We start from the raw sequence: 22,938 nt of genomic DNA on the forward strand, positions 1-22,938 counted from the left end.
TGTCGCAGACTAGATAAATATATGAAAAGCAATCAATCATATGGATCTTAAATCCTGAGATTAAGATTTAGGAAAAGGAAGGATCTTAAATGTTGTTACTTTTGGATCTTCCCTCACATGACTGTTAACTGACAGAAAATAACATTATTGATCTCTCAGGTTGGCAAATATCATAAGATGTAATGACTCTGTGCTGGTAGAGCTCTGAGGAGGCAAGTATCTCTCAGGCTTGCTGTGGGACAATTTGGCAATGTCTGTCAAAATGACAAGTGCAGGTGTGCTGCTGTCCAGTGGTCCCACCTTTGGCACTGGTATTCACCTTCAGCTTGGCCCTATGGACAGTTTTCTCTAGAATTCAAAGGACCCTTCCCCCACCCCCGGCAGGCCCATGAGGAAACCTCCCAGGGGAACACAGGCGTGTACTTTCCAACCTGCAGGATGTTCACCTCAGGTAACCAACTGTTAGAAGTGAAGAGCACCCAAATAGAAGAGGAATTTTTGTCTGGGAAGGAAGCCTAGAAATCTGACCCACTCTTGCAAGTTTACAGATAAGAGGAAGAACTGCAATTAACCTGCTAATGGGTAGCAGAGCCTAGAATCCGTACCTCACATCCACTCTTTTCCTGCAAGGATGCAAGGAACCGAGGACAGCACCTGAGTGGGTTGGAAAACAGGTCATTCAGATGTTGACTAAGTCTGGCCATTGTGGGAGTCTGGTGTGGTTGTGATAGCCAGAGTAGGGAGATAAGCAGACTTGGGCTCAAGTGTGTATCCATTCGCCTCACCAGCCTGTGCCTCACTTTCCTCATCTTTTAAATGAGATTAAAAACAGCCTATGTTTGATATGAAGTGAATGGATAATGCCTGTAACACTGCTTAACATGGTGCCTGGTAAGATCTCAAACCATCAGCCCTTGTCATTGCCTGTCAATCTAAGTGATTCTTTTATTCTCCTGCCCCATTAGGCAGATGATTGATATTGGCCAATGTACTTCACTGTACCTGCTTGATTCCTTTCCACTGTGAGTGTGGTTTTGCATTTCCAACACTGCAGCTGCAGACCTCTGGACCATATTCATGGTGGGCAGCAGTGAGTCTCCTCATGAGACCTCAGAACTCAGGTCACAGCACATTCACTGACAACTCTCACAGTGACCAAGTGTCTCAGATACTCAAAGCATAGTTGGCTTTCACTCCCTGGTCCCTTTGTTAGCATGGCCTCCCGCTGGCCATGAGCTGACTCTCACAGGTGGAGGAACTGCCTCCATGTCTTAGGTTTTGATAGCTGCTGCCCTGGTTGTGGGATTCTTGGTGAAGGGGACCCTGCTCTCAGAGAATCTACTTCAGATTACGAAGTCCGGGGCTTATACATCTGCTTTATTTGTAGCACCTTGTAAATTGCTCCTACTCTGCAAATGTGTCACTATATTCTGTGATTTTCTTATGACGAAGAACTGTTTTGTTAAAAGGTAGATTTATATATAAAATACTTTTAAAAATTATTTCCTAAGTAAAGAAGGATTGTCTTTTTTAAGAAAAGGCATAGTGTTTTCTTGCTAAAACGCCGTGCGATAAATAATGTTCCAAAGCTTGGCCTGCTTTAAAGATTCCCTACTGTAATAATCAACATTCAGCTGATACCTTTTGCAGCTCCAAGATTTAGCATCATTAGTGACAAACTCTCTTTGTCAGGATGTCTCACAGCTAGACTAAAAATCAGTCACAGTAACAGCAGCCCACAGTTCCTCGTCTTATTCTAACTAAATTGTCCCTAACAGGTTAAAAATGAGCTGCAAAATTCTAAAGTGATTCATGTTCTCTTTTGCCCCTGTCATGGGGGCACTTTTTCAATTCTGCAATCCGGTCGCAACCCCATACTGAACTCTTGATCCTTCACTGCAGAAATTTGTTAGCTCTAGCTAGATTAGATTTTTCACAGCTAATCTAACTGCTGTAGGGGTTTGCAGAGTGGGGACAGAGCTGTGCTATTGGATTTGTCCAATTCATTTGACTCCAGGACTATAATTGCACTTATGTCTTACAAGGTTTTTATAGCCTCAGGCTGGCCAGCCGCATAAAAAACAAATTGGCAGTGATACAGTACGAGTGAAAAGGGATGAAAGGCCCACATTATCAGTCTCCAGGCAGCACTGTTCTGGCAGGAAGTTTCTTGGTTAATTTACAAATAAAACTTAGATTTTAGGATGGGCACACTGTCAGCTGAACAATGGGGATGTCAGGCCTGACTGTTACTTAGTAAAACTAGCAGCCGGGCCCACTGAGGAGCAGGAATTCTTCAATCAAACAGACGACTCCTTCTGGAGCCAGCTGGCGATGTAATGCAATTAGTCGGGAAAGGAGGTCAGCCTATTAGGTGTGTACCATGACCAGTGTCACCAGTGCCTGCTGCCTGGCAGCAGCAGGCAGAATGGCCCAGGCGAGGGACTTTAAAACTCTGTCAGGACAAGAAGTGGCAGGACATGCAGTTGATTTCCTAAGACTTAAGAACCAAACGTTTGTTTTGAGCTTGTTAAGCACCTGCACATTCTGGAGCCTGTTGTGTAGTTGAAGCAGTAGCTGGCATGAATGACAGCTCTATTCCAGGACGAGACTCCTTAGTCTCCTCTCAGATTACACACAAGTCACATCAGCCTGGCTTGTGTGCACAGAACTCAGTGGTAGATCTGATTGGAGGGCCTCTAATCAAAATTTTCCCAAACTCACAAAATGATATCTTTATAATGAAATCCTCTTTAAATTGAGCAACACTTTGAAGTTTCCAGAGTATTCCCTTATGTTCTGATATGGCTGACAACACGGCCAGGTTAATTCTATTCGTTTTACCTGCTTGTATTCTTATCATTGGCAAAAGTGGTTTTTTCTGCTCTGTGCTCCACATTTATCAGCCAATTTGTCCTGAGGCCTTAGGTTTTAGTTTTGTGAGTTAGCTAGTTAAACCGTGGTGTGTCCAGCGGTCTGAGGCACATGACTTTGAAAGCAGTTTTGAGATGACGAATATTGTATTATTAACACACAAAAGTAGCTCTTCCTTAATTACAGAATTGCCACACTGGGAGGATGGTTCTATTAGTGTGATACTATTCTCCCTTGCTGTAGCTCTGAGAATACAGTTGCAAACAGAATTAGGAGAGACTTACTTGGGTTATATAATTGAATAACCTAATTTAGAAAAGTGAGAGTAACTGCAAATTTTAAATAATCACTGTATTACCTTACCTCTAAGCTAATGCCTTGCAACATACACTTCTGGATCCACAGGCGTGATCACAGGAGAGGTCACACAGAGGGTGCTGGCATTAGGTGGCAGCCCCACATTTGAAGGGTATTTAGTAGGTGAGTTGATCCTGTTAAGACATTTGTGCCAGCATTAAATGAAGGGGCCCAGAACCACACGAAAGGTTGTCTTTCTTTGCAGGATGAGGGGTGTGGGTGTGAGTTCTGGGGCAGCCCCAGCTCTCATAATTACCTTCTACTGGTCTAAATTCCTCCAAAATTTTAATTTGATACTATTCATATTTTCTTTGAAAACATGCCTTTATTGTGCTGCTGGTGATATTGACTGCCATGTTTCACTCTAAAAGCATTGAGTTTCAGGATTGTGTTGTGAGGTCCTTGAATGTTTTATTAAAAAGGAAAAAGAAAAGGAAGAAGAGTTCTAACATCTAAGATGGAAATAGAGAAATAGAGATGTTCAGTGTAACTGTGAGAACCCAGTGTCTATATAATGCATTGCTCGCTACCCTTTTAGGCTTTAATATGTGTGAGAGAGAGAGAGAAGGAAAAAAAAAAGATGAAGTGAGTAATTTTGCATTGTCATAGACCCCATTAAATTGTTCTAGATCACTGTGACTCGTGCTCAGCACCCACGGTTGCATTTGTCCCAGAGCCCGTATTCAGACACAATGAAATCGTGCGCCCCTCACGATAGGCACAAAGGTACAGGTACAAGTCTCTTTTTAAAAAATTGACTTGTGCAGTCGTCCATAGAAGTATGAGAGAATGAAGAGTAAGAAATCCATTGAAGCAAACCAACTTTCTTTATAATCTTGTAAATGGAAAGGAGGCCATATTGGGGTCACCTCAGATTTTCTCTTTATGGTCAAACAGTCTATAAAGAAAATGGTATTTATACTGACATATTTTAAATAAATAGTATTCCAAAGCATTCTTTTTTCATATTTTAAGACAAAACTAAAACATCAGCTTTGATATAACATCTTTATTTATTAAAGTACCTCTGAATTTAGTAATTTTTAGGGTTCATCCATTAAATAAACTGAGAAGCAAGAAATCTTTTTCCATGGTGGTAGACAGTGTTCTTCTGCAGCGGGTGAGAGAATTGAAACCTCAAATTCTCAGTAGGTGTCAAAGGGCTGTCACTAGTCAGCCTTTATGGTTTCAGGATTTCAATTTTGGCCAACATTTTAATCTTTATAATCTGGTTTCTTTTCGTCACATGTTCAGTGAGTTTACTCCGATAATTTTATATATGGCTTTCTCCAGCCAGGACATGCCATCATCATGCAAGAGCTTTATCACTGGTGTCCTCGCATCTGACAGAGGTTGACCCTGGGAGGACTCTCAAAAGTCCCTTCCTTGGAGGCATGAGAAGGCCCTCAGAGAGACCAGAAGTCTCTGACTTGTTTTTAAACTTTATGGCCTCTCTGTGTCTAAAATGATAAAGTAGTAGGCTAAACTGTTTGAGCTATGACAGCACAAATAGCTTTTGATGTAGGCTTAGATAGCCACAAACAGTGGAAATAGAGCTGAACTGGGAGCCCAGCCCAGGTTTCCAAGCCCACTCTGCCACCGCCGTTTATGCACCTGGGATGGGTGATACCTCTGCCTTTCCAAGCCCCATTTCCTCCTTGTTAGATAACATAAGGGTTAAACAAAACAATATGTATGAACATACTTTCTATACATTAAGATACTCTTTAAATGCTAGGTACAAATGTTCTTATTAATTTTAGTAATATTTATTTTCGTAAATAAATAATTTTATGCATACTTCTTAAAAGTTTGTCACAAGTCTAATTTTTATACATTTGGTGACAACTGTGTTATAAAGTCTTATGTTCTCTTATATTCATATTCTGATTTTCTTAATTACCATTAAATTAAGTCTTATTAAGCTCTACTGTAATATGGAATAAAAGACTCATGTGATTAATTGTTTTCAAACATGCTCAGCAATATAAAGCATAAGGCTTTGATGTAGGAGTAAAATTCAATTTAAAAAAAAAATTTTTGAAAAGGTCTTGTCCCCATCCAGCCATAATGTACCTGTGATGCTTAGTACAATGTGTTTCAATGGAGGTGAGCTGTGCTTTCTTGCCTTTGTGCTTTTTCAAATCCTCATAGAAGACATTGGCATTGTAGCCTTTTTTGGTAGTACAATATTTTTGCCTCTGAGTATTGTAATTCAATTTGTAAGCCACGACCCCCTCATAAACTGCTTGTTATCACTCTGATTAATAAAGAGCCACTTTGCCGTTGCAGCTTCGTCACTTGGGGAATGACGAGGTCCACATCGTCTGGTCTGAACACTCTAGGGACTACCGCAGGGGTATTATCCCAACCGCCTTCGGAGATGTTTCAATCATTATTTACCCAATGAAGAATCACATGTTCTTTATCGCGATAACAAAGAAACCTGAGGTATGTTTTCACCTCATTGACTATTAATTGACTTATATACCATTTGCTATATTCACTGTTATTAAAAAACAATGACATAAATGTGTTAAAGGGGACTTTTTTCCAAGTGATGAATGTCTTACATGTATATGAATTACACATGCTATAGGAATTAAGAATTGGGATTTTCAAAGAATCTTTCATCATGAGCACAAAATTCCATGTTTTATTACTTAGCCTCTTTGAATATTATCATGTGGAAGACATTTATGATTTTAAAATGTTTTAAATTTTGTAATTTAAAAAAATTATAATTTTAAATTTTGGGCATATTGATTAATAATAAGAGTTGAATGAACCCCATATCATATCTAGCATTTTGTGGATGACTGTGGTTATAGAATTTGACCTTGTCTGATGGACAGGCACTGCTCACCAAGCTTCTGACTGCTCCTAACAGGGGTCAGTCCGAAAGGATTACAGGCATGTCCGTGAAGAGGCTGGGCCTCTGTAGCCCAGCTCATGTGATGACTTTTAACAATTGAAGCACCTTGCCTCAGAATCAATTCAGCCACATCAATTGGTATTGATCTTGAGAATGGCTGGAACAATCCAATGGTTATGTGCCGTGTACTAAATTGGCTGCAGTTTCGATCCTTGCCGTGCCTTTAGTGATACTTTAGTAGTGCTTTATATAGTGATTTGTTTTTGTTTCAGAATTAATAGGAGGGTTTTTTTTAAGTTTTTTTTTTTAATAAACATTTAGCATGTTAAATTACTGCTTCTCAAGAAAATGACTTGTGTATTTAAGCTTTACATTAAAAATAATTTTTATTTACATTCCAAATTGTTCTTCTAAAGGAGCTAAAAGTTACCACCCTAATTACTTTCTCCTTTTAAAATAACTAAGATTTACTGGAATTTATAACCTATCTAAAGTATTAAAGTCATGAGGGTTTAAGTGAGCTAAGAAATGAAAAGTGCTTTCACCAGTGCCTGGCCCCACTAAGGATTATTATTATTGCTATTATTACTTTTGTTATAGTTGCTACCATGAAAATAGATAAATTATGAATCTCAAGTATAACATGCTTATTTCTCAGACTAGATACAGTAGGGTCACTCCTGAATCCAGAAAAGCCCCACTGTGGGTGGCGAGAGGCCTGACCTAATGGAAGTACTCTTTTCTATTCAGAAAGTGAAGATGACAAAAGTTTCATATTAAATATTTGTATTCTCTTTGATTCAAGTTTCCGTGTATGTTTTCACTTTTTATAAGAAAATTCTCGTAGCACTAATAACATTTGTGTTTTGTCCACTACTTTAATTTTAAGAATTAGACTGAAAATTTTAGTATTAGAGAACCAATAAATTCAGTATCCAGTAGCTTTCAAAACTGGAAAATGTGTTTCTTTAATATTTAGTATGGATTAACTGGCTTTATTAGTTCATTTTCAACATAGCCCTCTAAAATGTCACTTAATGTTTTTAAAATGTCGCCTTTATTTTTATAGTACATGAAAAACATAAAAGATATTTCAGTTCACGTAATAGTGTCAAAAGTGATTTTTAAAAAGTGTATTACACTTAACAATGCGTGAAAACAAGTATTAACATACCTTTTAAATTTTATTTTAAAATGTGTGTAAGTTTATAAATTTGGTTGTAAATTCTGACAAGATGTATTGAGCAAATCACCTTCTTAATATTTCAATTCAGAAGCATGAAGAGAAGAAGACAATAATAGCCAACTGGAAATTCAGTGTTATCCCTACATTTAAAGTACAAACCATTACAATGTAATAAAATTAATCCAGACATTTCCAGGGCAAGTGTGGCTGACCTTTTGTTCACCAACCACTGACCCCAGGGTGAATGCAAGAGGCTTGTAGAGGGAAAGTCTGTTTGTTTGGCTTCAGTCCCTGGTATTTAAATTGCATTCCCTAATCAAATGAAAAGGCTGTCCTTTCTATCAGGTTACAGAATCCATGGCAACATTTGGCCTTTTATATCCATAATGTTAGCCTTTTTGTTTGCATCTAAGTAGAGACACCTGGAGCAATGTTAACATTAACCGATTTAGCATTAATAGCTTCATTATATAAGAATTTCTGATCAGATAGCTGTTACTTTTGTTATATTGCTTCAGCTTGTATTGTTGTCATTTTTATCTCTCTGCTTGGCAACCAGGCAATGATTTGCAAATTTTTTTTGTCTTGATTAATTAAGCAATATAATTATCAGTAACCGTGATGCAGTCTTTGCTCAACAAAGCTTCTGGGAGAAAACAATGGTCAGTCTGTTAGTGTGAATGCATTCCACGCGTCCCAGATGCATGAGGATATTACGGACAATGAGGGGAAAGGCCGCCTGTGAGCGAGGACAAAGGGTGCCACGCAGACTCGACACTCTGCACATACCGCCAGGGACATGCTGCGGGCTCCCTGGGACACAGACGCCTTGTTAGATTACAGCTAGTCAGCAGAGATTAATTCTCAGCCATTTGGTGCAATAATTTACCCATTCCCCGGTCTTTTAACTAGCACTCCTTACTATGGAAGTGAAGGCTTTGTACTCAAAAGGTTTATTTAACCTTGCCTACTTTTAGGGATCTCCACCAAAATCATTATTTTTCCTTAGAAACCGTAATGACATAGCTGCTTGAAGTTGAGGAATATTCCTTTGGAAGGTGGGCAATTTATGCACAAATTTTAGAATTGTAGGTAGAGTCAAAGGCATTCTTTCAGCACCTGTATATTTCATCTGAATATAGTGTGACTCAGTGGTCTAAGTACATTTATTTTACTGGTCTCTGGGAAGCCATACTTCTCTAAGAATAATTTTAATCCTTTTTTAGGAGGAAAATAAAACCTCATCAGTACACAAAAGTCCTCATTGGATAGAGTCATGCATATTCAAATTGTACTTTTATTCACTTGGTCTCATTAATAGCGTATGTAATAATGTAGGGCTATTTGTAATACAAGCTCACAGGCAGCATTGCTTCCAAGTCCTTTGAAATTTAACATATTTCGCTTTTTCATTCCATACACCTCCCTTAAATATACAAATTATGTGTCTGGCAGAATTCGCCTTCTCTTAATAATACACAGCATTTGCGAAATGGTATGTTGAAGAAGTGTGGGTGTGCTTGTGTGAGCACATAAAACCCTCGTGTCTGAAAGGGCCTGCTCACTTCTTGAGCTTTTTATTGAACTTTTTGCAAAATAAATAAACAAACAAACAAATAAATAAGAATCAGTGTGCTTAGCAACATCATTTCATTGTGAAATTACCTTCAGAATAAGTCCATCTCCATAAATATTGACACAATAGTCTTTGGTCACAGAAAAGATATGTGCTATTGTCAGACACTTTTTTTGTACTTTTATTTCTAAGTGAGTACTCAAAGAAGACTTGCACATAGAGCAGAATTTGAATGATTTAAAGGGTTTTTAAAATACCCAGTTCTGCAGAAAAGTGATTCGTAAAACCCTGGTATTCAGTCAGTAACCATGTTGCTTTCCTTCTTTCAGTAACTGAAAGTAACATTGGTGTTCAAAACATTTGCTTTTATGAATTTGTGAAGGTAAGATTTAGCACTTTTGGCATGTTTATCTTCAGGCACATCAGTGACTGGCTGATAACTGACCAAAGGGTAGATATGCTGAAGCAGCCTTGACCAGGTGGAAGCTTTGGTGAAGGGTCCTCCTTTTCACCTCAGAGTGTCGATTTTGTAATTGAAAAACATGTTAATGTTCTCCAAACTCTACTTACTCGGCCCTGGTAGATATGGGCATGAGAGGAAAATGGATGATGATTCAATCATTTCTGAGAGATTTAGGCAGGAAAGGGTAATAGGATGGGAAATGGGACCCCAAAATTCCAGCTCTAATGCTGCCACAAGTGGGTGGGTATCTTGGGCAGATCTCTCAAGTTCTTTGGACCTTAGCTTCTTCACTTGTCATATTTAGTTAGGTTGCGGAACAAGTTCTCGCTCTCTATAACATCTTTTCAGGAATTCTGAGTGCCTCTTTAAGACAACAGGCCCTCGCTAGATCCTCTTATTCCTAGATGCCTATCTTTTCCTAAGTTGTCTCAGCTCGCCAGGCTGCTGTTAAGGTAGTATCTGGCTCCCTTGCAGACTCAGCAGCTATTGTATGTCCCCTCTTCAGGATGACAGCTAGCCCAGGACCTTCACCTGGAGCAGGTGCCCAGAAATGCTGCTTAAGGCTGATACATGCCGGGCACTGTGTCACAAGATCATTTGTACATGTGAAGTCACATGAGAAGTACAAAAGAGGAGCCAGTATTGGTACCTGTGTTTGAAAGAAAATCTTTTGCTGGTGTAGCTTCATTATATAGGTAGTGTGTTTGACTGCAACATGGTTATGTAAATTTCCTTTATATTTCAAATATGCAATTTTCTTAAATATTTATTTTGACCCCAGCCAAATAACCTTTTTGAAATTAAGTCATGCACTTTAAAATACTCTGGGAAATTCTCAGGGAAAGTGGGTTGTTAAGTTTTAAATATGTAAAGAATCATTTATTTAAAAAATACTGAATAAGAAGCATTTATAGAAATATATTATTAAATGGATTACTGCACTATGTTCTGTTTTGGTAATTTATAATTGTTGTGATCGTTATTTTTAGTAAAGGAAGAACACTGAGAACTTTGTGAAAAGGCAGCTGTCATTTGAAGATGTTATATCAAAGTCAAATTTCTTTTCTAATTTGTTTCCACTCCTAATTAGAGGAATTCCCTGGATACAAGGGATTTATGTTATTCTTTTTTTTCTAGTTTTTGAAAGACTATATGAGTCACCCACAAACAGTTGCCAGAGAATAATAAAAAACAATTATTTATAAGATAAGCTTCAGTACAGATGGAAAAAATCTATAGCCTATCAACTCCTACCTCCTGTTTTATCTTTCGCAACAATTTAGCTCTTGAGAATTCTTTCTCAATTGATTTTCCTCAAGAGTTGACATTGTTTCCCCCTGTTTTTAGTCAGTCTTTGATATATACATCTTCCTCTCCTTTGCCTTCTCCTCCCTCCTTTGGCCATCCAGAGCCAGCAGGTAAATGTACACTAAGCAGTAAATGATGGAGTCGGCTTTGTGTCAGAAAGCAAGACAGTTCTTACCCTCTACCTCTGAGCTACCTCAGCATGAAAGGACTTCTAGTCCTAGAGACAGGGCACGTTCTCTTGACCCTTTTTCACATGCTAGAGCACTTTCTTCCGTTCCTGCACACCCTATGGGCTGAAACCATACAGTGGAGGCCTCATACAGGCTCATACAGAACTCTTATATGAGAAGGAAACAAGGCCTACTGCCCCCAGAATTAGAGAATTTATCCTTAAAGGTGCATTTTCTGTACTATATCAGAAATTCATTACTTTGTTGTTTTGTTGTTACTGGTTTTTTTGTTGTGTTTTCTTCATGAATACTTTTATCACAACACCTCACTGATTAGTGGACTGCTTTTAGTGTAAGTTTAGGAGGAAGTATACTTTTTTTAAGGGATATATTTTAAATAAGCGTTTTTAAAGTGTGGCATCACTAAAGGTAGAAGGAAAAGGGTTATTCTTCCTTAATTCCTTATTTGTTTGTTGCCATTGTTAACTGGACTAGGCAATGGTGAATGATTTTAGACTATGAGTAGTAATTCTTTGATTTTTCCCTTTGGAATTAAGATGCCCACTGCCCCTACCTTCACCCCCAGTACTGTCACAAAAGGGAAACATTCATTAGTTGTCATCGCTAGTAGAACTAAGTCCCATCTTTCTTTGCTCCCATTTGAGTTTTCTCATCTGACCGCTTCCTCTGTGCTTTGGTGCCAATCTCAAAATAACTTTGCCCAGGCTTTGCGGTTTTCACATCTCCGTTTTTTAACCATGGAGCCCTTTTCTCAAACCCACCAAACAGAAGAAGAGGTGTGGCAGCAGAAACCTGCTCAGGACCCCAAGGTTATCCCTGCCACTCTTTCACCCTGACCTTTCAGGCATCTCCGTGAAGTAAAAGATAGACGGTCACACAGACCTTATTCTAGAAATTTGAAGGAAGACAACAGGTTTCATTAATGTCTAGCAGTCAGAGCTTTGGGAGCTCAAGGCCTTCGCTCAGTCATTCAGGCAACATATACCCGTTGAGGCTGCCTCATGCCGGGCACTGTGTCAGGGCCTTGGTGTCCAGTTGTCTGGGGAGCCTAATAGCCCATGGTAATGTCCACGTCAAATTGAGGAGAACTGTCAGGTCTTTTTTTGGTAGGAGTGCTGTTTCCTGAAGCACTAAAGTCTAAAATCAGAGACCAACACCGTAGGAACAAAAGGAAAAAAAAAATGCATGTGGGCTGGGAGGAATAAAGTGAGAAGCACTACCCTTCACCCTTATACCTAGACCTGAGTATTATGGTTATGGAAGAAATGCCACCATACCATATCTTAACAGTTCCATATCCCTACCTCATCAGGTAGTACATCCCAGGTAGAATCAGAAATGAACTTTCAGCAATCATCATACGTGCTCTTTCGTTCAGCTCCAACTGTCCAGTGTTCCTCAGTCACACTGTCTATTCTGTATCCATTGACCTTGATAATCCCTCTTAAAATATTCTGACCATTTTCTTGTATATTCTTTTGGAGATTTGTGAATATAATCGTGTCATCTGAAATAATGACAGTTTCACTTTCTAATTCATAATCTTCTATTTCTATTTCTTGCATTACTATAATGACAGCAATCTCCAGTGCAAATTTTGATAGATGTGATTTAGGGGTCATTCTTCTCTCCTTCACAGTCTCACATAAAGCTTTCAGTATTTTACCCTTAAATTTAGTGGTCGCCATAGGGTTTGGTAGATATTCTTTAACAGATTAAAGACATTCCCTTCTATTCCAAGTTGTTGTTGTTGTTTTTGATACTTTTTTGATATTTTATATGTATTTATTAAGATTTTTTTCATAAATGGGTTTGAATTTTATGAAATATTTTTTATACATTCATTGAAGTGATCAGATGACATTTTGCATTTAATCTAATGTGGCTAAGTATACAGATTGATTTTTTAATGAAAACCCTCACGTATTTTCTTGGGAATATATACCCAACTTGGCCATGATCTTTTATTATTTTTGTTCATTGTTGAATTGATTTGCTAATATTTTGCTGGGATTTTTGCATGCATGTTCATGAGTGAGATTGGCCCCTAAATTTGCTATTAATGAGTGGGTTTGCTTTCTCTTTTCCTATACACTAGAAGTTTCTCTAAAATAATAATCATATGTTTCTGAAGGTTTTGTAGAATTTGCCATTAAAGGTATTTAGTATAGTTTTTTCATTAAAATAGATTTTTTTCACTGTGATTCAATTACTTTAAAGCTTATATAATTATAGTTTTTACATACCATCTTGATTCTACATTTGCTAAGTAGTATTTTACTGAGAATTTGGCCATTTCATCTAAATTTTCAAATGTATAGGCATAAAGTTATACATATTTTCTAAGCATCTATAGTTGTATTACTGTTTTATCTTTAATGGTATATATTTGTGCTTTTAGAGAACTGACTTTTGATTTTAGTTATTCTCTCTATTGTGTTTGTTTCCATTTCATTAACGCGCACTATTCTTTATTATTCCTTTCCTCCTTCTTTGAGTTTATTTTATTCTTTTGGTTTTTCAGTACTTCTTGAGATGGATGCCCATCTCATTAAGTTGCAGCCTTTATTCCTTTCTGATAAAAGCATCTAACCCCACATATACCCTCTAAGTGCTGTTTTGACATAGAAATTATAATACCATTTTTTATTATTATTTAGCTTAACATATTTTTAAATTTCCAATATTTTGTTGGCCCCTATGTTATTTAGAAGTGTTTTTCTTCATTTCTAAATGGAGATTTATGCTAGTTATCCTTTTATTGAGGATTTTTAATTTAATAGCTCTTCGAGCACAGAATATGGATTTATGATTTCAATTCCTTGAAATTTTTTGAAACTTGCTTTTTATGCCATAGGATAGGTCTCAACAAACTTTTCCTGTAAAGGACCAGGTAGTAAATATTTTAGGCTTTGTGGCCTACACAGTGTCTGTCACAGCTATTGAGCTCTGCCATTGCTATGTAAAAGCAAGCATAGGCAATACGTAAGTGAAGGAATATAGCTGTGTTCCCATGAAATTTTGTTTTTGGACTGATTTTGAATTCCATATAATTACCATATCCCCCCCCAAAATTTTCAACTAGTTGAAAAAGTAAACACTATTCTTAGCTTGGAGGCCATACAAGAAAAGGCACCAGGCTAGAATTAGGCCCCTAAGTTATTAATGAGTGGGTTTGCTTTCTCTTTTCTAGTACGCTGGAAGTTTCTCTAAAATAATAATCATTTGTTTCTGAAGGTTTTGTAGAATTTGCCATTAAAGGTATCCAGTATAGTACAGTTTTGTTCATACAGGCTGTATTGTGGATCCTTGACCTAGAATATGGTCAATTTTTAAAAAATATTCTGTGAGAATTAAAAAGAATGTGTTTCTGCTTGGGTGAGGTATTTTATATGTATCCATTAGGATTAGTTTATTAGTTTTGCTGTTCAAATCTTCTATATTCTTGCTTGTTTTTTAAAAAATATTTTTTTTGAACTATAGCATTAATAAAGAAAAGGGCATAAATTTTAAGTATACAGTTTGATGGATGTTTTCAAAATGAACAGTTTACTACGCAGATCTAAGCATAGGCTATTACCAGCCCCCAGAAATGTCCCTTATGCCCCCTCCCAATTAATAATCCCCTGAAAAGGTAGCCATTCTGACTTCTGTTACCATTGATTAGTTTTGAACTTCCTGTGAATGGAATTATATAGTATGAACTTCTTTGCGTCTGTTTCTTTCACTCAGCTTTATATTTGGGTTATTCTCATGATGTTACATGTAGTTGTGGTTTGTTCATTTCATTACTGTGGAATATTCTTTTGGGTGAATATACCACAAATTTTTGATTCATTCTCCTGTTAATGTACATTTAGGATATATCCAGTTTGGAGAATATGTGTGACTTGCCTTTTTACTTTCATGATGAGCAGAATTTTTAAAATTTATATTCAGTTTATTTATTTTTTTTTATAATTGGTGCCTTTTGTACCCAAGAAATCCTTGCCTAGATTGTGAAGATTTTCTCATGTTTCCTTCTAGATGCTTCATGGTTTTAGCTTTAATATTTTGATCTATAAAACAGCTCAGTTTTTGTGTGTGATATGAGGTAGAGGTCAAATTTCACTTCTCAGTATGGCTATCCAGTTGTTTATTGAAACAGACTTTACTTTCTCTGTAAAATTAATGTGCTGCCTTTATTACAAATCAATTACCATATATATGTGGCTCTATTCTTGGACTCTATTGTCTATCCTGGTGTCAATATTATGATATGCTTATTATTGTAGTTTTATAGTATGCCTTGAAATCAGATAATATAAATCTTATTATTGTCTTGACTAATTTATGTCTTTTCATTTCCATATAAATTTAGAATCAGCTTATCCATATGTATAAAAAACAGCTTACTAAAATTTTGATTTGATTTGTGCTGAATCTGTATCCCAGTTTCAGAAAACTCGACATCTTACCAATATGGAAACTTCTAATCCATGAACATTGTACATCTTTCCATTTATTTACGTTGTCCTTAATTTATCTCAGCAGCGTTTGGTAGTTTTAAGTATAGATGTCTTTCATAGCTTTTATCAAGTTTATTTCTAAGATTTTGGTGTTTTTGATGCTATCATGAACAGTATTTTTAAATGTCATTTTTTTTTAGCTGTTGCTAACACTGAGAAATATAATTGGTTTGAAGAATATATTGCATACTTATGTCACCTGCGAATAAAAATGATTTTACTTCTTTCTAATCTTTATGTTCCTTTCTTTCCTTTTTCATATTTTTCTTTATCGCAATAACAAGGACAAATAACATTCAAAAATATTGACTAGAAGAAGTGAGCATAGACAACCTTGGTTTTTCAGCTCTTAGGGAGAAAACATTTAATATTTTTAGCGTTACTTATGATGTCATAATGTTTTTTCCTTTAAGATTGCATCAAATTGAAGAAGTTCCCTGCTATTCACAGTTTGCTAGGAATTTTTTTATGTCATGAATGAGAATTTAATTTTATCCATGCTTTTTCTCTATCTATTCAGAAGATCATGTGGTTTTTCTTCTTTATTCTGTTAATTTAGTAAATTGTATTTATGGATTTATGAATGTTAAAACAACCTTGGTTTTTTATGCAAAATACCACTTGGTCAAGATATAGTGTCCTTTATACATACTGCTGGATTTAATTGGTTAACAATCTATAACAGATTTTTATATCTTTGTCAAAGAATGTTAGTCTGTAGTTTTCTTATGTCAGCACCTATAGACAAATATGGTCTTTCATTCACCAATGTATCCCAAGCCCCTTCCCCAGTGTCAACCACAGAAAAGGTGTTCTACAGAGAAATAGTCTCTGACATAACCCAGAGGCTGGAGACAATCATTCATTCATTCATTCAAATTATTTAAAATATCAGTTTATTCATTCAACTGACATTTGTCTTCCAACCAGGTACAGTGCTACTCATTAGAGATTTTGCTTTTATATTTCCAGCTACTTCTTCTTAGTCTTCTTTGTGAATTCTTTCTCGTGTCTCCAATCTCTAAACATTGGAGGGCCATAAAATATAGTCCTTGAACCTCTTTTCTTGCTTATCCGATTATCCAATCTCATGGCTATAAACACCTTCTATAAATGAGTAACTCATAAATCTCCAACCTGAGCCTTGGCTTCCAGCCTGATGTATCCTCTGCCACCTTCATGCATTACCACTGGATACCTAATAGGCATCTCAAACTTAGCATGTCTAAAATTGAGCTAGTGACCCTCCCCCTGAGGATCACTAATCCATTTTAGGAAAAGGTGACTCCACTCTTGCAGTTGCCAGGCCACAAACCATAACATCATCCTTGACTCCTTTTTTATATACCCACTTCATTAATAATCCTCCACAAATCCTGTCAGCTCTAACTTCATACTATATCCACAAACCGATCAACTCTTCCCACTTCTCCTGCTACCATTCTGATCCAAGTCATCATTATCTCTTGCTGGGTTATTCAGTAGCTCCTTAACTGGTCTCCATAATGCTTACCCTTTACAGCTTCCCAACACAGCAGCCAGGCAGTACCTTTAAAATGTAGGTGAGATTATATCCCCCTTCCCTAAGCCCTCTAGAAGCCTTTCATGTTACTCAGAGCTGAAATCCAGAATCCTTAAAATTTCTGAGAAGTCCCCTTTTGGTATTACCTGTCGAACTTAATCTCCTTCTATTTCGTTTCTTGCTCCACTTGGTTTCAGCCACCGTGGCTTCCTTGCTATTGCTTACACATACTAATCCCACTCCCAACACAGGGCTGTTGTATTTGCTGTTCCTCTGCCTGGAATGCTCTTGCTCTATGAGATAACCTCATAGCTCGGGGTTCATCCCCTCACTTCTGTCAAGTCTTTACTGAAGTATCATTCCCTCCCTGAAGCTCCCCCTGACCATGCGATCTAAAATTGGAGAACTTCCCCGCCCCCCATCAAAAAGAGTCCTGTTGATCTTCCCTGCTTTATTTTTCACCTTAGCACTTTTAATACCTAAAATATACATTTTATGTATTTATGGTGTTCACTCTCTGAAAACGCCAATAAATTCTTAGCTCAGTAAAATTAGGAATTTTTTTTTTTACTGCTATGTCCTCAGTGAATAAAAGTGTCTGTCACATAATAAATATTTTTTGAATAAATGAGTAAGCAAGTATGAATGAATAAATATGAGTTACAAGGCAGACCCAGTCCTCGACCTCATGGAGCTGACAATCTCCATATTAGTAAGTGGAGTCGATGAAATTCTAATGGAAAATAAAAAATGAAAGAGAAAAGGAAGAAATACAAAAAAGAAAAGCGCCAAAACCTTGTGGGTTACCCACATGGTAGAAGTGGGTCCAGTAAAGGAAAGCTGAGTCTCTTTTAAAAAAAGGAAGAAAAGAAAAAAGAAAAAGAAGCGAGAATAATACAATATCTTGGAAGCAGAGGGAAAGAAGTTTTTAGAATAAGGACTTTAAGTAGGACCTTATAGTTGCTAACAGGACCAGTCATCATCTCCATTAAAAGTTATTATGTATCAGGATCCATGCAGAAATATTGCCAATTCCAAAACTGGTTTCAAAAGGATCAAGGCTAGAGGTATGCAGTAAAGCAGGGCTGTGTATTGTGCATAATCCACACAGCATAGGCACTCAGAAAAAATAATGCCATTTCTGTAAATGACAACCAACACAAAAAAGAATAACCTGGTGACAATTTGTCATCAGAAATTTTGCTAAAGAGTTCATAGTAGAGGAACATTGTGGAGCAATGTTGTTTTCCTTGATTTGAAAGCCCTTGACCTGTGTCCCTGCTAAAGTCAGCATTTATTCTATGGGTGACAGTCTTTGTGTTCATGACAAGTCTGAGATATCAATCAGCTGTTCTCATGTCTTTGGTTTTACTTTTACTCGTTTTTGAAAATTAAGTGTTTTTCTGTTTGGAATCAACAGGTTCCGTTTTTTGGGCCTCTGTTTGATGGAGCCATAGTGAGTGGGAAGCTACTGCCAAGCCTAATATGTGCCACGTGCATCAATGCCAGCAGGGCCGTGAAGTGCCTCATCCCACTCTACCAGAGCTTGTATCTTTTTGCTTTAAATATGCAACTTATTAACCTTCTCTGAATCCAGATTCCTGGCAGTTTTTATAAGAGGTAAGTATTAACTGGATTGAAGAGTGAAGAGAGAATTGTTTTCAAGCTGTGTTGAAAATAACAGTGATTTTCATGCCGTTTGTTAGTTGATATTAAACGTAATAATTATGTGCTGCATCAAACTTAGAGTTTATTTTTACGATTTAGTCACATAAGTTTGTGCTGAGAAGCTATGACTACCAAAAGATGCTCATATCTTCTCGGATATGTTTCTACAAGTTCCATCTCCTGCATTTATCCCTATTTGTTGCAGTCTGTTGTTTATCTAAGGTAGAATGCTGAGGAAAATGTAATGGGGTCACTCAGAATGCCTACCAGAAACCAACAGCAAATGAAATGACTCTAATAAATCAAAGAATGTGGCAAGTGCCACCAGAGAAATACAAACAGTGTTCCAGGAGGTCAGAGGCGGGAGAAATTGCATCTGGTTGGAAGGGCAAGGAAAGGCACCCTCAACCAGGTTGTACTTAAACTCATCAATAAGAATGGCTAGAGATTCTTTTGTTATTTTCCCAGATAATTAATATCTCCTTCTCTGATTCCTGGTCTTCTCTTTAAAAACAAAAGAAATTTCACTTTTATAATTTTCCCCCTAAACATTAGTTGGCATTCTATAATCATAAAATCCAGGCATTTGCTCTGATTATAAGAAAAAGAAATTAAGGTGACTGTATGAAATTGCTGCAAAAGGCATCTGACCTCCTAATAAAACTTAGAACCACTTTGTTTCTAATTGATGTTGATAATGATTGTACATATTGTGTTTGACCTTGCTCTCTCTACTTCTCTCAACCTAACTGTAAGTGATGTGTTGCTGGAGGTTGGGGATGAGGGATGGGTGAGAAATATCATGTGTGAATAGATACAGTTCATGAAAAATACCTTTCATTAAAATCCTAGTCATTTCATTGACTGATATTCTCTTTAGATTAAAAAAAAAATACATATGCCATGTGGCAACTTGGAATTATCATAGAAATTAGTAGTAGAAAAGAGCTATTAGGTCCCATCTGGTCCCTCCCCGGGGGCTAGGGCAGCATTATTCCTTTCTTCATGCTCCCCGTGCTTTTGTCCAGGCTAGTGGTGCATGTTTGGGAGATGGCATTCTTTGCAGTGATTTCCACAGCACTCTAGACTTAATCTTATGGCTGGTGTCGATTCAGCCTTCAGCATGGAGTTTTTATTTCACATGCTGTTGAAAAGGGGTTCTTGGCAGAAATCAGAAAGATCTATTTGGCAATTGGCTTGTCAGTTTGCATGTCAACTAGGATGAGCAGGACACTCATCAGTCAAGTATGTCAGAGGAAGGCAAAAAAAAAATCATTTGCAAACAAAAATTTCATTTTATATAAGTCTATTGTGATTTTTGTCACATCACCTTCTCTACATTGAACTTCTCATTACAAAATACGTGCTTTGTTATTTTGTTGAACATTGCTTTCTCAAGTAAGAGTTAATATAGCATCAGAATAATCAGGTTTCAGGAAAACATTATTTTTAAAAGTTCTAAGGATAAGATTCAGCATTACTTTAAAAACTTTTCAAGCAATCATATTGAACTAATGTGGATGCCAGGTAGGGCTACTGATGCTAATGTCAGTAAATTCTGTATTCTAAAATAACTCATAAAATAGCCAATTTGACAACTTAGTATAGAAATTAGGAAGGAGAAAGTAGCAAAACCTATCATGTTGATTACTATAAAATATTTTAATATTTTTCTTTTGTCTTATACCTTGAAAAGATTTAGTTAGTACTATTCAAATAAATTATTTAAAACAAAAAATAATATATATAATTTTTGTAGAGATGTAGCCAATGGGGAAAACTTTGTAATCACTTAGCTAATCATTCTGTTCCTTAATTTCTGCCTGCAAAAAGGGTAATATTCATGCCAGAAACCAAAGGTAAAATAAGAAGAAAAGTTGGGAGAAGTGGAAAAAATAAGGGGGAAAAAAGGAGGGTTTTTTTTTTTTAACATTTTCTTTTAAAAATTACTAATACCAATTTTTAGAAATTTTAAATATTTATAGATATTTGTCTAGGCTATTAATAATTAATTGCCCTCTTAACCTGTTTGTTAAAACATGCTGGTCCTTATATGCTTTGGCAAAAGCCTAAACTAGTTTGTATTATAGTTTATGTCTAGAATTCACTGCTTCATTGAGATAAATCTTAGATTTGAATTTGGAAAAACACTGAATAACCTAACATCCTAGTCATGGGTGCCTCCTTACATTCATTTGTTTACCAAACAAACAGTCATTGTGGACTCCCAAACCCCATGCTAGGAGTTTGGGGTGCACGGGGACCAAAGTGGACACGGTTTTTCCTCCATGCTTCATAGAGAAGACACACAAGCTAATCGAGGTCTGTAAAGGAACTAAGGGCGGGGGGCGGTGAAACCTTTGAGGGAAGACCTCTGCACAGAGCATATAGGCTGAGAATGGAGGGATGAGAGAGAAGCTGTCCCCAGGGGGCAGGGCACATTCCAGGCAGAGGACACATAGCAAGTACAAGGACTCAGAGTGTTCTCCCGTGGTTAACTTGGGTTTTTCAGGATTTTATGCACAGTCAAGTCTATCAGGATGCCTGTGAAAGATGCAAGAATGAGCTTCCTTACCCCTTTCACCTCATGGCCAGCCTTGAAAATTCTATTCTTAGTACAGGTTCAAGGCTGTCTGATGTCAGGGCAACAGGTAGGGAGGGAGGGTAGAAGCCACCACTCAAGCCCCTGCAAGCCCCTCACGGACTTAGAAGATTAGCAATAGTTTGGACATACCTGAAACCAGGTCTGGCTATGTAACCTATGGGTACCAGTGCAGAATGAAAATATGGAGCTCCTTGTTCAAAAAGCAGGGGAAAATGCCTTTAACTATGCTAAAATGTAAAGCTTTTTCCATTCTTTTATGGCTTTTCTCTTGACTTGATCTGATAGTTTTTATTTATTGTTTAATGTTATTTTAAGTAAAGAAATATTAAAAATTTAAATTATTTTATCATTAATTTTATCATTCTTTGTATTGTGCAATGCCCATTTAATGTGCAAATATAAAAGCATTTAACTCACATACGGAATCACCAAAATTATACAATTTGTATTTCATAACTCCTACATGGATATATTTCATTCTTACCAGAACACTGGAAGCACTACACAGAACTAACTTTTACCTATTTTCTATTTTTATTTCACTCTTCATATGTACATATTGTACCAACTCTCTCCTTTCAGTTTACTGATGTGGATAAAAGGACTGTCAGGAAAAGGACCTATGGATCATCCTGCATTTCCCTTTCTTTCTATGTCTTCATTTTTAAAGTAAATTGTTGGCTAACACAGGGATCATTTTTAGAGTAAATTGTTGACTTATGATGCTTCAACTTACTATTTTTCAACATTACAATGGTGGGAAAGTGATATGTATTCAGTAGAAACTGTACTTAGAATTTTGAATTTCGATCTTTTCCCAGGCTAGGTATATGCGGTATGATACTCTCTCGTGATGCTGGGCAGCAGCAGCTAGGTGCAGCTCCCAGTCAGCCATGTGATCACGAAGGTAAACAACTGATGCTCTTCTACAGTGTATTCATTGTGTTTGATGATTTTTTCCAACCATAAGCTAATGTAAGTGTTCTGAGCACATTTAAGGTAGGCTAGGCTAAGCTATGATGTTCAGTAGGTTAGATTTATTAAATGGATTCTCGACTTAACGATATTTTCAACTAACCATCATAAATTGAGGAGCATCTGTACATGGAAGTAACACAACTAAGGATATATAGGGCTTCTTGATCATTCATGTTTAGTAGGAGACATCATTTTTCCTTCATGCATTCAGATGAAGAGTAAGCCTCTCAGGGTAGTCAGCCCTGCTACTTACTCAGTCATAAAGTGAGTAGCATACTTCTCATGCGCTGTCCTTGGATCTCTCCAAACTCCCAGGCATTGCGGGTTGTTGATAGTCCATGCTTGTGGAGCACTGCTAAGGCTATGTGCGCATGGGACAGGTAGCAAGGAGCCAGCAGACAGCATATTTTGTGTATCTCCTCTGCCCATGTGCATTCTCCATTGTCTCATCACACTTTAAGTGCAGAACACAAGATCAAAGGTAAAATTATTAAGAATTTCAAGATAGTAGCAGCAGAACATTAATCCAAGCAGGGGTTGTTATAAGCACAAGGCCCTGTGCAGCTGCTCAGGTCACATGCCCATGAAGCCCTGCCTGGAGCCCATTCCAAAACACCCTCTCCCCGCCATATGAGTTGGAAAACTCTCTTCCTTGGAGTTTATTAGATTGATTCCCCTTCTTAAAGCCAAACAGTATATCCCTTGACAAAATTTTATTGGCATATGAACTAAAACCCATTAAGGAATAAAGCACCTTGTATGTGTGCTGTAGAAGACACAGTTCGTTTAAGAGAGCAAAAATCTGAGAAAGAATTAGTTACTCTTTC

The 22,938-nt window shown here is 37.1% G+C and overlaps 1 protein-coding gene across 1 annotated transcript in view; it reads left to right on the plus strand.

The window, feature by feature from the left end:
* RALGAPA2 (Ral GTPase activating protein catalytic alpha subunit 2) overlaps positions 1 to 22,938 on the plus strand; it is a 292,479-nt gene that overhangs the window by 193,261 nt on the left and 76,280 nt on the right. Inside the window, exons 36-37 of the mRNA XM_015596875.2 lie at positions 5,524 to 5,682; positions 18,281 to 18,408. Of these exons, the coding sequence (XP_015452361.1) occupies positions 5,524 to 5,682; positions 18,281 to 18,408 (287 nt within the window). The remainder of the gene's footprint in view (positions 1 to 5,523; positions 5,683 to 18,280; positions 18,409 to 22,938) is intronic.

Source organism: Pteropus alecto, unplaced genomic scaffold (assembly GCF_000325575.1).
Source record: "Pteropus alecto unplaced genomic scaffold, ASM32557v1 scaffold45, whole genome shotgun sequence".
Taxonomy (NCBI): domain Eukaryota; kingdom Metazoa; phylum Chordata; class Mammalia; order Chiroptera; family Pteropodidae; genus Pteropus; species Pteropus alecto.